At 42.8% G+C, this 14,873-nt stretch overlaps 1 protein-coding gene across 4 annotated transcripts in view; it reads left to right on the forward strand.

Annotated features, from left to right (window-relative positions):
• gramd2aa (GRAM domain containing 2Aa) overlaps positions 1–14,873 on the forward strand; it is a 32,130-nt gene that overhangs the window by 4,820 nt on the left and 12,437 nt on the right. For 2 of the 4 annotated variants that reach the window (XM_076732519.1, XM_076732537.1), the window contains exons 2-4: positions 2,860–2,964; positions 11,844–11,901; positions 13,332–13,404. In XM_076732519.1, coding sequence (XP_076588634.1) covers positions 2,860–2,964; positions 11,844–11,901; positions 13,332–13,404 — 236 coding nt within the window. Of the gene's footprint in view, positions 1–2,859; positions 2,965–11,843; positions 11,902–13,085; positions 13,405–14,873 lie in introns of all 4 variants that reach the window. The other 2 variants (XM_076732528.1, XM_076732512.1) reach the window with 2 other exon arrangements.

Below are 14,873 nucleotides of genomic sequence, written 5' to 3' on the forward strand. Positions count from 1 at the left end.
ATGTTAGTTTTGGAGAACAGTCACAGCGCTGCCATGCTGGGTCGTGCATGTGTGCATTGTCTTGGGGAAAAATGCAGAGTTGCTATAAGGCAACTTTAAACCCAGAGCGCGTCTAGAGGAGCTGCTGCTGCTGCTGAAAACAGATTAATCATCATTCCTGTTCACGGAGACGGAGTGAAGCTTTCATCAGACCACTGCGACTGTTTCCACCTCGCTGCTCCTGCTACACTGCCTCTCTGTTGCAGCTCGCATCCGGATCAGGACTCTGTTTTAGTCTGCAGGGTAGTGACGGGAACTGCTGCTTTCTACATGAAACCCCACACGCCAACGCAAACACTGGCCATGCTGCGGTGTTGTATCACCAACAGGCAGACAGGTGACTGCCCAGAGCTCCCAGAGCCTTCAGAAACCAGACTGTGTGGCGGTTCTTAGTGCAGACAGTATTATGCTGACAGAGAGGAAGACACAGGTTGTGATGAAGCTGAGGGAACATTTCGATCATTTGTTTAAATCCAATTCCTGCAGACCTCATGTAACGAGAGGCCTGCTCTGCGAGCAAACATTATGTGAATGGGGTAACCAGAGGAGCATCTGAGGACACAGTGTGGCGTCCCAGCTGTCAGGTAAAGGGTCAGAAGGAGTTTTTTCTTTTCTATCTAAATACAACATGAGGTGACAAACTGTCCACTATCTCGGGCAAGTTCTTCTGCAAGCTTCTCATATGAAAGTGAACCAATGGCTGTTTGGAAGGCAGAAAATTCATTCATTCATTCATTGCTTTAGAAAATGGGCAGCAGTTGTGTAACAATGTGTGATTTGTAGTTTTTGTAGTTTGCATCGTCCAAAACATTCAACACTCATCTGTATGGTCCTTGTAACTGAGCACAACTACAAGCACCTTGTGAACATTGTTTCCACGAGGCTCCATTTTGCCCTGAGGCCCCACACATCTGGGATCAGATCCGCTCCTGAATCCCTTAACCTCAGGCTTAAGGTGAAAAGACCCCACAAACCCTTCCCTTATCTCACACAATAGGCCCTTACCTCCCATTCAAGCCTCTGTGATCACAGATAACCAGTCAGATGTAAAACCTGTAGGATCAGGAAGGCCCTGTTGTTTGAACAGGTCAGCGGCTGACGCCAAGCTTCGGGCCAATTAGAGATAATACATTGGAAACCGCATGCGGCGGCCTATTTCCATCAGCACCTGTAATTAAACCAAGGCAGGTGGTAACGACTTCCCCTCTCCCAGAGGAAAATATGGCACAGGGCCGGTGGGTGTTTGTGTATGGATGCATGTGAGAAAGAAAGAGATTTCATGTGCAGATGAGAGGAAGGAACACAATAGATAAACACTGCAAAGCATTGGAAGATAATATCAGCTTTTTCTTCTTTGGTATCATTAAATCAATAACTACGTTTACATGCAGAAAATATTCCGTTTTTTTACCCCTTTAATCCAAAAAAAGACAGTACTCCTGCTCAGCTGTTTACAATGAATATTCCAATAATATTTCCATTACATTCAGCCGTTCATGCTCCAATGAACAAACACAGCCTCCTTCTTTTATTTGTTCAACCACGTTGGATATTTGTGCATATCAGACACCTGATATCCAAGTCTTTCATAATGTTCAAAGTAGCTGTGTTTCTCTTTCTCATCAGGCCTAATTCAGAAAATCCAACAGGACTAAGATGTTTACACAGATTCTGAACACCATCTGTGGCAGTCGTAGGCCGTATTAAACGCGGACGTCGTCTCTGTGACGTCATCCGTCGCTTTCTGAAGAGCCATCGTGAAGCTCGGTGACAGCGGCTCCAGCCTTCACCATCCTAACAGTGTCTGACTTCACCAAACTCCTGACGAATCCAAAAATAGGCAAAGGTGTGGCGCGTGGGCGGAGGTGAGACGGGCTGAATGAGGCCTGGTGGCTGAAACCTAGCGGGCGGATGTCACATAAAGTGGCCATGGCCATAATTTTGCGTAACTGTTAATGTAGTTTAATGAGTGCGATATATGAAGATTCACCCCTGTACAGTTGCTAAGCTGAAATAGTAACCTAGTGGGAAAGCAAGCAAAGTTTAAATGGTTGAATAAAAGTAATGGATACACAGTGAAACATTGACAGATAACAGTTGAAATCTAACTATAATGGATAAACTGTCGAAATAATTAGCTAAAGACAGTGGATGAAGTAAAGGTAACCAACAACGTCACCAAGCTCCCAAAATGACCTGAACCATATAATCCATCACAGTAAACACTGAAGTGCTTTAATTACCTCTGAGTGTTTTCATATTAGCGTGTGTGGTTCATTCTTTGCACCGTAGGAGGAAATCTACGTCTTTGTTTGAAGACATACCGTCATCTCACATCTTAGTCAATTTATCCTTGTTTTCTCCTTCCTTTGGTATCCGTAATGGTTCATTCCGAGAGATGTTTTGGTGCTAAAAACATTCAAAGTATATTTGAGAAAACGTCGGAGTCAGCTCGCAGCAGCACATCAGGTCAGCCATCTGCACAACCTCGGAGGTGATCTATTTCTTTGTAGACAATGTGGCTGAGAGCAGACACTGACCTCATTTACACAGGCAGAACACAGCCTTTTTTTTTTTTGCTGAGCAGAGGTTTTTAATGTAGTGTAAACCAGCAGAATCAGACTTTGAATGTTGCATCATCGCCGTGTTGATTTTGGAGAGCCGGACCTCTTGTTTGCCCCAGAAACCTTTTTGGAGAAGAGCTCTCTTTGAAGCCAAACCTGGACACGAAAACAAACATGTTTTTTTTCCCAAGCGCACATGAGCGTCCAGCGGAGAGGTGGCCGCTGTTAACGTGGAGCTGTGTGTTTGTGTATTTAGGGCCAGGAGCATGACTGAGCAGCAGGAGCAGAGCGAAGAAACAGGCCTGCTCTCAACACAGGACCTGGACCCCTCCAAAGACGACGACACACACGGCCACTTCAGGCAAATCTAACACACACAAACACACGCTGTTCTGCAACACTTGCTGTCTTTCCATGCTCTCCAACCTCACCCCACCCCCACCCCCCCCACCCCCACCTACACACACACCATCTGTATCCTGTGCATGGTCATGGGTTACAGCCGTAGGAGATTTATTTTCACAGCACTTATGTTGTGCTTTTATTTCAGCCGCATTTGATGTCAGACAATGGTCAAACGCGCGCACACGAACACAAACAGAGGTTGAAAAAGGACATTTATTCTTTTTCCCCCCAAGACCTGCAAAGTAGATATGTGATTGGAAGATGTAACTGCTGTAGTTACACTCTGAAAAAAGCATTTTAAGCCGCTTCAACATACATTTCATGCAGGCATTCATATGCACAGTGTCTGAGTGTGTCTGCAGACAGAATGCGTTTGTGTGTTATATAAGAAGGATTCGAGGCAGCGGCAGTGTAATCCCGAGGAATCTGTTCTGGGATGGGATTTAGCACTGAAGCATGGTGAGTGTTAGGAGACCGAGTGAATGGGAGGGACTTGAGTGCTTTTTGGACACGACAGGCTTGCAGCACTCGGCTGCGTGTCCCGGTGCCGAACACACTCCTGTGTTGCTGCATATCAGAGTTCAGGTTGGAAATATTTGTTTACAGAAATACTTAAAGCTGCGTTAAAGGGATGAAAAACATCAAAACAAGCCGTCAAATACACAACCACCACATGTCTTTGGTTCATGAAGTCGTGATGGCTGATGAGTTTACAAACAATCGGCCATTCACACATCCAGCACTCGCAAAGAAACATTAACATGATATTGAACTGTGTCGCTGGCCAGCCGATGAGTTTAAGTCTAATATTCGTGCTCCTTTCAGCTCTGTTTTGGTCTCCACCAACTTATATTTAGCATCTAGCTCTTTAATTGCTGATGCTCAGTGGGTTGTCAGAGGGATTTTACTAGAAACGGCTGCCTATATGTTGCACATGGCCGATCGAGCCAGACAGGAAGTCAGACAGAGGACCGGCATAGAGAATCCATTACCTTTACAAAATAAAACACCCTGTGCACACTCCCAATCGTATATCAACAACACACGCAATTAAAACAGAATTAAAGAAGAAACCATTTAACTACGAAGCCCACTTGTCCACGCTAGAGGCACTAATATCAAGGAAGAAGGATCAAACAGCTAAACTTGAGCAATTCAACAGAATCGGGTAAATCGCTCCTGGTGGAGTTTGAAGCTGCGTGGAGGACGAGCAAAACTATGTGGCAGCCGTACCCAGTGGAGTCTCCTGATCAGGCATAAATGTGCTCAAACCAGAAACTATGAGCTAAACGAGGCTAAAAATCTAGAGGTTAAGAGTCAGGTGATGGTTCACTGAGGGTTTGTCACTATGAGCGATGACGTTCATGTTACACAGAATTATTTGACTGAGCGTTCACAGTAAAAATTGTATTACATGATGTGGGATAATAGTTTGCGTCTCACAAACACGACACTTCAGTTTTCAGTGACATATTTATAATAAAATCTACACACATTCCTCTGACAGTGCTCCTGTTCCATCCTCCCATCAGGTTCCTCCACAGAGTGCTGTGTCCACACTGGGGTTATAGAGCATGTAGTAGACAATCTTTGGGTCGCACTTACTCTTGAAATATCACTAATAAAGAAATTATGACGCATACTGAACTTCTGTTGTCCCCACATTTGACCATAAAACTCATAATAAGCACAATGATTTTCCCTGTATCTGTAAAAAAGAGCAGCTCTGCTCACCTGTGCAGTTTGAAACAGGGCTGAGGTGAAGCTGCAGGTGCTCACTCAGAGCGTCTCGCTTGGCTGTACAAACAAAATATCAGCTGACAAAAGAACGACTTCATTTTCACATCTGTGCGAACTGTTTCTCTCCACCTCTGATTTGAAACTGAGGAACCAGTTTGCAGTTTCCTCTCCTGCTCTCATCTCCTCTCGTGGATGCTTTGAAGCCTCATAGTGAGTCAATCCACTTCTGTCGGGGCTCTCAGTCCCAATTTCTTCTCCTCCAGCTAAATTATTGACTGGGAGTCCACTTCCACTCTGGCCACCGATGGGAGGTGTTCGCTTTCTAATTTAGGATTCAATTTAGGATTCTTTGAGCTTGTAATTAGTTTCACTATTCAGCCTCGCAGCCAAGGGCACTGAGATACGCTGACGAAGGCGCATGCGCATACACACACACGGCAGGCAACGTTCTGCTTTGCTCAGATGATGTGCAGATTTAGTTTCATTTCTGAACCAGATCAAAGACAACTGTTGTTGCCGTGTGAGGTTTTTTTGGGTTATTCTGCCTCATTATACCTCATGCACAGGACTCAGACAGGCTCACTGCATGTGCACGGTGTGATCTGCGGTCCGCTGAGGGCACCTGGCACCTGGAAAACCACCTTATTTTGGTGTTGTTGCTGTGTGAAAACCCTACAAGGGCTGCTCGAGTGATTTTCATGTTTTCACCTCAGCTGGAAAATTCCACGGTTCCTCCTGGGCCTGTGAATTCATGCCCATCCCTCTGAATGATATCCAAAATAAACCTTAGGAGACATTTTATTAAAGCTAGATTTCACCGCTGTATCTTTGACAACTGTCCATCATTTCCCCCCACGCTTCATCCCAGCGTGACCTTGTTTACACCCTTTGTGGAAAAGAAGAAAGCTTTACCTTGACACGCCGCGTTCACAGCTCTCCGAACACGGCGATGGGAATTGCCTGTAGCAGTTTTCTTATTACACTCACCTAGATGCACCAGCAGTATTGATTAAGACCTGGATCTTGTGTAAAAGAGAGAGACAGATGGAGAGCAAGGACTGGAGAGCCGGTTAGTCCCCACAGAGCTGCCTGTGTTTTTAATAATCACTCTCTTCTCTCCACCTGGGAGTGCAGAGCCACTGTGGATCCTATTTATAGGCAGCAACCAGCAGGCAGAGCAGCACACATGCACTATTGTTCATAACATGGTCACAAGATAATGGGCTTGCTTTTTCTAGGAGGGTGACTTTAATGAGGAAAACGATGAATTTGCACATCTAGGACAAGCCACATGAAATGATTAAATGTTGGAAAGGTTAAACAGAGGGTAGCTTTGGACACCTCTGATGACCTGATTTCTGCTGTAATTGAGTTTGGTTGTGGATCACTTATTAGATATCCTGTTTTCTAAATTCATCTCAAATGCACTGACTGTTGAGGAGTTCTGACCTTTAAAGGTTTACATCTCATTTGTGTTTTGTACATAATTTTTACTCATTTAATGTACAGGATATGTGGCTTTTCTACGTAAATACACCACAATATGTGCAGGGAAGAGACTATTTTGGCATTGTGGAGGTTTTGGACGGGTGCAGGGTGGATTCTCTTACTGCTGTTTTGAAGATTATTTGTGATGTAAAGTGGAGGATGTATCACTTTAAGCGTCTGTAAGGTGTCCAGCAGGAGAGCTGTCACAGCTGCACTGCTCTGCTGTAAACAACAGCCTCATCGTGCTCTTACACAAGCATGCACACACACACACACACACACACACACACGCACACACACACACACACACAGCAGGCAGCCATAGCATCTGTCTACCCCCTCTGCTCTCTGACACTTTAACCCTGCTTGGGTCTCTTTCCAGCCTGAGTCCAGGATCTCTCGATGATGGAAAAGATGATAGTAGAACAACAACAGAGATATAACGATGAGTGACCTCATGCTTGAAGACCAGTGGTGGGAAGCAACTAAGTACATTTACTCAAGTACTATACTTTATTACAATTTTGTCCACATTTCTTATTAGCTTATAAAACACAACACATTGCCAAAAACTGAACCAGTGGCTCCCAGCCTTGCCTAGTTGGGGCTTTTGTCACGTTTCAGACGAGTTGTTTGTCAGGCAGACAGAGATTTCCTCTCTAAACTTCTCACATGATTTCATTTACAATTTAAATAGCTTTTCAAGCCCTGAAGAGGTAAAATCATCCAATAATTGACCAAACTGAAAGATTAGAGAAAAGTCAAATAATACAATAAAAAAATCTCTACATATTGGACGTCAGAACTTTGTTTTTTTCTTCTTTATTCTCTCATTAATCATCTCTTGACCCCTCAGATTTGGACTAAACTGTATGTACAGGACTTCAAACTAGCTCCACTCCAACTAGCTGCAAAACAAATGCTGAAGTATCGGTGTTAATGATCTAAAATTTCATATATCTTAAATTTATCACCAACAGGAGCCATTTCCAAGTACATTTGATGATACGTCTGTACTTCTTCTTAAGGAGGATTTTGAATGCACGCCTCGCAGACTCTGCCTGCATACATGACCATTTGTGACAACTTTGCCGTGAAAATGAATTTCCATTTATCCACCTAATAAACCACGGATCTTCAAATGTGTCAAAAACAACCAGCAAAATGTCAGTTTTAGCCAAGAGCATGTGACTCAGCACAGGGAACAACAAGTTGAAACAGAACTTAAGCTCGCTAAGTTTAGCTGCAGGGACAGAGCAGAGAGTTTATAATCGTTTTTCATGATTTTGGTGAGGAGGAAGGGCTCCCGAGCAGGACAGCTTGCATGGGGGTAAACTTTTCTGAGGTGTAAAGGAAAGGAAAGTCCCAGCTCTGATGGCACTGCAGGTCGTATCGTTAACAACTGGGCTGAACAGTTGGCAGATATGTTCTGTTTTATCTTGTCTCTCAAACTCCAGAGGGTCCCTCGCCTTTGGAAGGAGTCCATCATTGCACATGTGCCAAAAAAAAGAAGCTCCACTTAAGGACTACAGGCCTGTGGCGTTTCCCTCTGTTATAATGAAATCATTTGACAAGAATGTGAAGGATACGCTTCTGAACACGGTTCAAGCTAATTTCCAGTTCGCTTACAAGTCAGACAGGAGTGTTGATGATGGGACGGGCGCCTTTTCATTTATTTATTTTTTACTTTTTTAAGAGCAACATGTCACGCAAAAAAGACCAGAAGAGCAGCTATTCAAACACAGCGACCTCTCAAGAAAAACAGCCTCATGCCTCCTTCACCACATCCTTTACAATGCCCTTAAAATGTCTAATTTAGATTATTCTGTGCTGAAGGTGCATATCAGGAAATTACAGTTTTCTCCAGATCTGTCAAAACTGGCATTACATTTTAAAAAAAACAACCTTTTAAACATGATTCTGGCACACCTACAGGGTGCAAAGACTTTTGTGCCTCTAGTTTTTATTGATTTCTCCTCGACTTTTAATTGTATCCAGCCTCACACTGTAGCAGGAGGGCGAGAGAGCATCCACAGCATTGATCCTGGCTGATTCTGGCTGGTGGATTTCTTAACTGAAACGTTGCAGTGTGTGAAGGTTAACGGCGTTTTATCAGATGTTCTTTTTTCTTCCGCAGGATCGCCTCAGGGGTGCGTGCTCTCGCCTCGTTTATTGGTTTTGCACACTAACGCATGCCAGAGCTAATATGTGAGGCATCATATCGTTGAGTTCACAGAGGATTCATTCAGTCATTGTAGAGGCTGATTTCATGGACGTGTGTCCAAAGAATACGGTCATCGCTGTATCTAATGACAAAATGACCTTCCAGCTTCATGTAGATGCAAAGAAAACCCATTGTTGTGATGTGGTTACTGTCAGCTGTACAACAAATTGTCCCTTGAACTTTATATATTACAGTCCAATACAGTGACCATGGAAGACCGTCTCCCTTGTGATGCTGATAATGTTCTCTGCCGTAAACAAGCTTTACGTTCAGCATGAAAGTTGGCTCTTGGCCTTGGAAGAAGTCGGCCCACATGTTATCTTCTTCAGGAGCACTCGACCATATCTCAGCTCCCGTCAGTGGAGTTTGCTCGGCCGTCTCAGAGGTGGATCATGTGAGCTCAGCAGTTGTTTTCGCTCGCAGCACTTTCAGTACTTTGTCATCACAGAACTTTTAGCCAAAACGGATAAGACAAGTCCTACAAGTAGCAGAGTTGAAATCACGACTGAGCTGACATGTCAGCAGGTCCATCATTATGACAACTGAGCAAACTATGTTGTGCATGTAGTGTACATTATACTGATTTTTTCCCTATCCCCTCACATGGTGTGTACTGTATATAGTAATGGCTTTACATGATGAGTTTCCACTCCAAAAAAATAATAGAATTTATGATGACAATGAAGGTGATTTTCCACTGCTGGTAAGTGTTATTTTTCTGTGCAGTCAGACAGAGAAATCAGCATTTCCCGGTCATAATTATCTTGGTGCCATCATGACAGAAACCCGGTGGTCTGTTTTATCTCCACTGTGTTTCACCCCGTGAGGGGGAGAGTGACATGGAAAGCGGCAGCAGAGTCAGGGAGAGTTGTTTGGGGACAGAGGTCACGCTATCTTCTTACCCAGAGGAGAGTCTCTCATGAGAGCGGGGACACTGACAGGCCTGCTGCTATACAGGCAACAGTGAGGGGTATTTTAACATGAAGGCACCTTGCTGTACGGTAGCAAAGGACAATGTTCAAGGAGAATACAAATGCGGTGCTGTTACATTATGATGTCCCTGGTGAGTCACAGCACAGCTATGTTGAGATACACATTCATGAAGTATTACTAAGAAAGAACTAGTGAGGATGAAATATTTCTCTTTTTTTTTTTTTAATTTTACTTATTTATTTTTTGTTACTGCATTTGTATCGTTAGTTCACTGTAGTTTTCACAGACTTCTGCTAACAGCTAGAAAGGCTAAGCTAGCTAGTAAGAATCGTTAGCCGTTAGCTAAGCCCCTCTCGTTGACGTTGTTCTGTCTGTCTATTCTAGCAGTCACTTAAGTTTACAGTAACAGCGGCAGATTTACCATCCAGACTCTCAGCTAGCTACTTTTGAAAACCAGCAGGTCCTTGACTGCAGATAAAGGTAAACAAAATCATCTGGATTTATAGCCGATGACTGATGATTTTGTTAGCTGAAATGACAAATTTGCTAGCACATTGTGGCGCACCTGTAGCTAGCTAGCTAATTAAGCTAACACTAGCTTCGTGAGTAAGCTAGCAGAGAACGCCGTTGCTGGCAGGCGTTTCAGTGTTCACAATCCAGAGGACGTTTAAATCTTGTAAAAGGGTTTTAAATATTCACTTGATGACTAGATAGCTACGTAGTGTTGTGCTAAAAGGCTAAAGCTGCATATCCCAGGCAAAACATTAGTATCCTTATCAGCTGATGGTTCATATAGGAGAATAAATTCAGAAACAGCGTTGTTATTGTGTCGCACAGTAAAGCTAGTTAGCCTCTTTGTATTATAAGCAGCGGTGGAAGAAGTGTTGAGACATTTTACTTGGCTAAATAAAAGTAGTAATACCACCATGAAAAAGTCTTGCATTCAAACTCTTACTTGAGCAAAACTACGTATTTCTGATTCACTTAGGTTTAGGCTACATGTAAGCAAGATTTTAATGTTGTCAACTGTATAAAATGTTGGGAAATTTAATCTATAACTGCATATTTTATGAACTGATAATATGTGTTATGTGTGAAATCATCTTACTCTCAGATCAATGTAGTGAAGTAAAAGTTCAATATTTCCCTATATAGTACGTGTAGTATATATAAGTATATAATATTATTACATGGAAATTTGTAAGTAATGTACCTCAAATTGTGCTTAAGTACAGTATTTAAGTAAAAGTACTTAGTGACAGTCCACCTGTCATTATAGTGATGAAAAGGAAGGATGTATATGACCATTATTTCTTTCATAACATGACCCCGGCTGCTTATATACTTTCAAACAGTCGATATATTTTCATGTTTAGTGTTGCAAGAGAAAGTGCTTTAGGATGAGGACTTTAACCAGTGTGTGTGACACATGTATCAGCCGTCCTGTGTCCTTCACATTAATCCCTGTTGGAGTCTGCCGGGTTGAAGGTATCAGGGCTCACTTTCCTCCCTTCATTTGATGCCTTTCTCTGCTGCACAGTATGAAAAATAGCTTCCACGGAGCGAGATAATCCATCACAGTAAACATGAAGCAGTGATTTAGTTTTTGCCGGAGCTTCTGTTTTATCAGTATCTCCTTGAACAGGAGGAGTGTCTTCATATCAGCACTGCGATGCGTTGTGCTCTGCTTGCTGTCAGTCACCTCCAGCAGCACTCACACAAAGATACGGGTAGAAAGGGAAGTCTCAGAAAATCATTCCTCAGAAACATGCAGCCTTTCAGATTTTCATTGTTGCATACTTATCTTCTTAAGAGCATCTTAACTGGGACAGCAATTCATTTCAATGACATTTTCCTTAAAGGGCTGATTATACTGTATTTTTATCTGCTGGGTGGTTTTGTGTGTATTAGCAGTAGACATGAGTATCATGCTGTGACATCTGCTGCGCTGCTCTGACTAGTCCTCCTGAGGCAAGCTCGATGCCAGTGATGTGTGTGTGTGTGTGTGTGTGTGTGTGTGTGTGTGTTCATATGTTCTGACTATAAAAAGAACAACATGGATAATCTCCTGGCATGGTCACTATTTGTGTTTAAACAACTCAATATTTATCTTTGATTATGTTGTTTTGCAACAGCTTTCGTCTTCCTGCAGTTATGCACACACTGATGATTGACTTGTCATGTGGAAGCTTTGACCCAGCTGGGATTATCATGCAATATACATATGATATACACACATACTGCACGCACACACACAAGCGAACAGGCCAGATGAATTCATTAATTCAAACGTGCTTGTAAGAATATACCGAGGTATGCTTTGTTTTTTAAATATTGATTTTTGAGAAGACTTGCAGATGCATGATATATTGTGCATACAGTGGAGTTATTATTGAGAGGTAAACATGCATATGAAGAAATGTCAAGTGTGTTTTTCATTTTCATCACAGATTTCAGCTCATTGAAGATCTGTCCTATGAAGATGTGAAGAAATGTTACCGGGGCTCGGTGAGTCTTTTTATTCTAATTCTTACTGTGATTGGAGCAAGTCCAACCAGCTCTATCCAGTTTCACCTAAATGTTTATTCCATAGTAAAAGCGGCACTCACTGTTAAAACACTGCTTTCCCTTTGAGATTTAATGTGATGAGTAATTATGTAATGTGTTTAAGATGGCAAATTTACCCACATTTTAAAAATTTAATACCATAATTTTGCCATCTGGGAACAATTGACTTGCTGCAATCCTGATCAGTGTCCTCCAGAGAAAATTTCAGCCATGATATGAGCCAAACACAGTAATACAACCACTCCTCAGATTTATCATCTTAGACCATTCCACCGATGAATTCACTCAGTAAATGATTAAATTAGCAGTTACTAACCGTTAGGATTGATGCTAGGCTTTTCCCCCGATGGTGATCAAGCCCTCTGCATTACTGTAACCTACTAGAGGCGACATATTCCTAAGGACAGGAGCTGCTCTTGCCTGAGCTATTAATAGAAAGACAAAAACAGGAGCGGCAGACAACAGCAAACTGAGCAGATTGAGTTTGAAGGAAGGAGAGACGAGACGCAGGATGGGACACGAAAATAGGGAAAGATCGTCTGATGGCAGAGATATTTAGAACTGGACCGTTTGAGCTGTGAGGGAGGAGAGCGAGGGATGAATGAGACCTCTTGTGTGTTCAGGGAAGAAAATGTATGATTTGCTCTAAAAAGTGAGGACTTTCAGCCTGACACTACAGACAGGAGCAGAAACTGACAGATAGAGGGAGGGAAAGGCAAAGGCAGAGGAAGAAAAGACTTGAAGTGAGAGTAGTGAGGAGTACTTCTGTGTGCTAGAGTGGGTGTTGTTTTTTTCAGCTCAGAATGATGAAGGGCAGAGACTGTGTATGTGTGTAAAGGAGCGAGAAGGAGAGGGAGGGTGTCAGCTGGGTGCTGCAAAGTGTAGAGTCACTGGAGGTGTATTTGAGACAGAGAAAGAGAGCCTTGTAGTTTCTGAGAAAGAGCTCAGTGGCTGTAAACTGAGGCGTTGCTGCTGTAACTCTGTAGCCGTGGATGTGCGTGTGTGTGTGTAGGTGTATGCATTAGAGTCAGGTGTGTGTTTGTACGTGCACGTAGACTAGAAGTAGTTGCTCGGAGGCAGTCCTCCATCTCGGCCCAGCATACTGACCGGTGTCAGGGGAACAGTGTGTGTCTTGCAGCAGCTTGCTCCAGGCCTTGGATGTGCGCGAGTGTGTGTGTGTGTACGGTGCCAACGTGCTGAGCCTGGTGCAGAGCTCACGTCCGTTGAGGGAGAGGGTGGTGTCTGCGGCGAGCGGAGCCAGAGTGGCCGGTGGTGGTGGAGTGGCCGGCGATGCCGGTGGTGCTGGCGCTGTGCAGGCTGGCCGGTCCGCCAAGGAGCTGCTCATGACTCTGCCCTGTCCCTCTGCACAGACTGTCAGCAAGTACAACTCGCAGTACCACAAACTGTTCCAGTGCGTGCCCAAGGATGAGATCCTCATGAAAGGTACGGTGCTTTTTACCATGAGGAAAACTTTAAGACTGTGCTTTTCTGCTGCGGCATCATTAATCATCCTGTAAATATTCTTGGACATGTCGGGCTTCAGCTTCTCTATGGTTTGCCTGGAATGCATTTTTACTTTCCTAATGGTCTTAGCCTGTTTTGATTGTACTCTGTTTAATTCTTCTTGCAAGCTGCTAATGTACAATAACAATATAAGACTGATCTTAGCCTTTTATTAAATATATGCTATTGGCCAATGAGCTGGAATGGGACAATTACTCAGTTAGTCACCTGACAAAAATGAATTGCCACCAATCTTAATAATAATTTCATCACCATGTCATTTATCAAGCAAAATGAATCAAGTTCTCATTTTCCAGCTTTTCAATTGTGGGGATTTACAGCTTCATTGTTTATATCATACATGCAATATATCTTTTGGTTTTGGACCATTAGTCAGGAAAAACAAGCAATTTCAAGTCATCACCTTTGGCTCTGGAAAACTACGGCCATTTTAACAATTTTCTGACACGGTAAAGGCTAAATTATGCACTTATTTATGTAATCAATAATGAGTTATTAGTTGCAGCACAAATACAATCCAATGTTGATATGAAAGAAACTGCAGAAAAGAAGAGTTCTGTCAATTCTGTGCTTAAAGTTCATTGTTCTCTTTTTTCTTATTAATTTTTTTGGAACAATGTTTTTAGTAAAGATTTCCACTATGCTAGTACTACTTTCTAGTGTTCTAGAATGCAGTACTTAAAGTTTCCTGTGACTTTTCCACCTAGATTATCATAAAACTGTGGTGGAAATACTAAAAACGTGCAAAATTCAGCTTGAAAATATCTAATGATTTCTAGTATCTACACAAAATGCGAGAAGTGAAATGAATATTATCAACAGAATGTGAAGAGTTTGACGTTGTGACATTATGTCAAAGACGTCTATGTGTTGTGTTGCAGAGATATCTACTGAAGTTAGCGTGCTAACCAGCTAGCAGCCCGTCGTGTCCCCTGACACCACTTTGTCCCTCAGGAGGCTCACTGTAGTTTCAGCTGGGAGATGCATGCAAGCAGTGACTTTGCTGCATTTCATAAGCTGTCAAGAAAGGAACTATTCTTACATCTATTTTCCCGATTAAACAAAAAAATACAACAGTTCAAGTGAAGTGTATGAAACAAAGATGAGCTTAATTACCTCGTTAACTCATTGTAAAACACATTTCATTCAAACTGGACAAAAACAAAATAAAACTTGCCAAAACCATTTTGGTTAGTATTTCCATTATTCCAACAAACACCAGCTCTGATTTGGTTGAAATAAACTCTTCATTTGCTGAGATACATGTGAAAATCTCCTCTTCTGATGCCCGAAATCACCTCGGAAATCAGCTCCTCCTGTCTTGGGGGCTGTGTTCAGTTCAGTTTACTGGGAGGCTGCTGAGCCTGGTTCTGTTGCCCACAGTGTAA

This window comes from Chaetodon auriga, chromosome 1 (genome assembly GCF_051107435.1).
Source record: "Chaetodon auriga isolate fChaAug3 chromosome 1, fChaAug3.hap1, whole genome shotgun sequence".
Lineage (NCBI taxonomy): Eukaryota > Metazoa > Chordata > Actinopteri > Chaetodontiformes > Chaetodontidae > Chaetodon > Chaetodon auriga.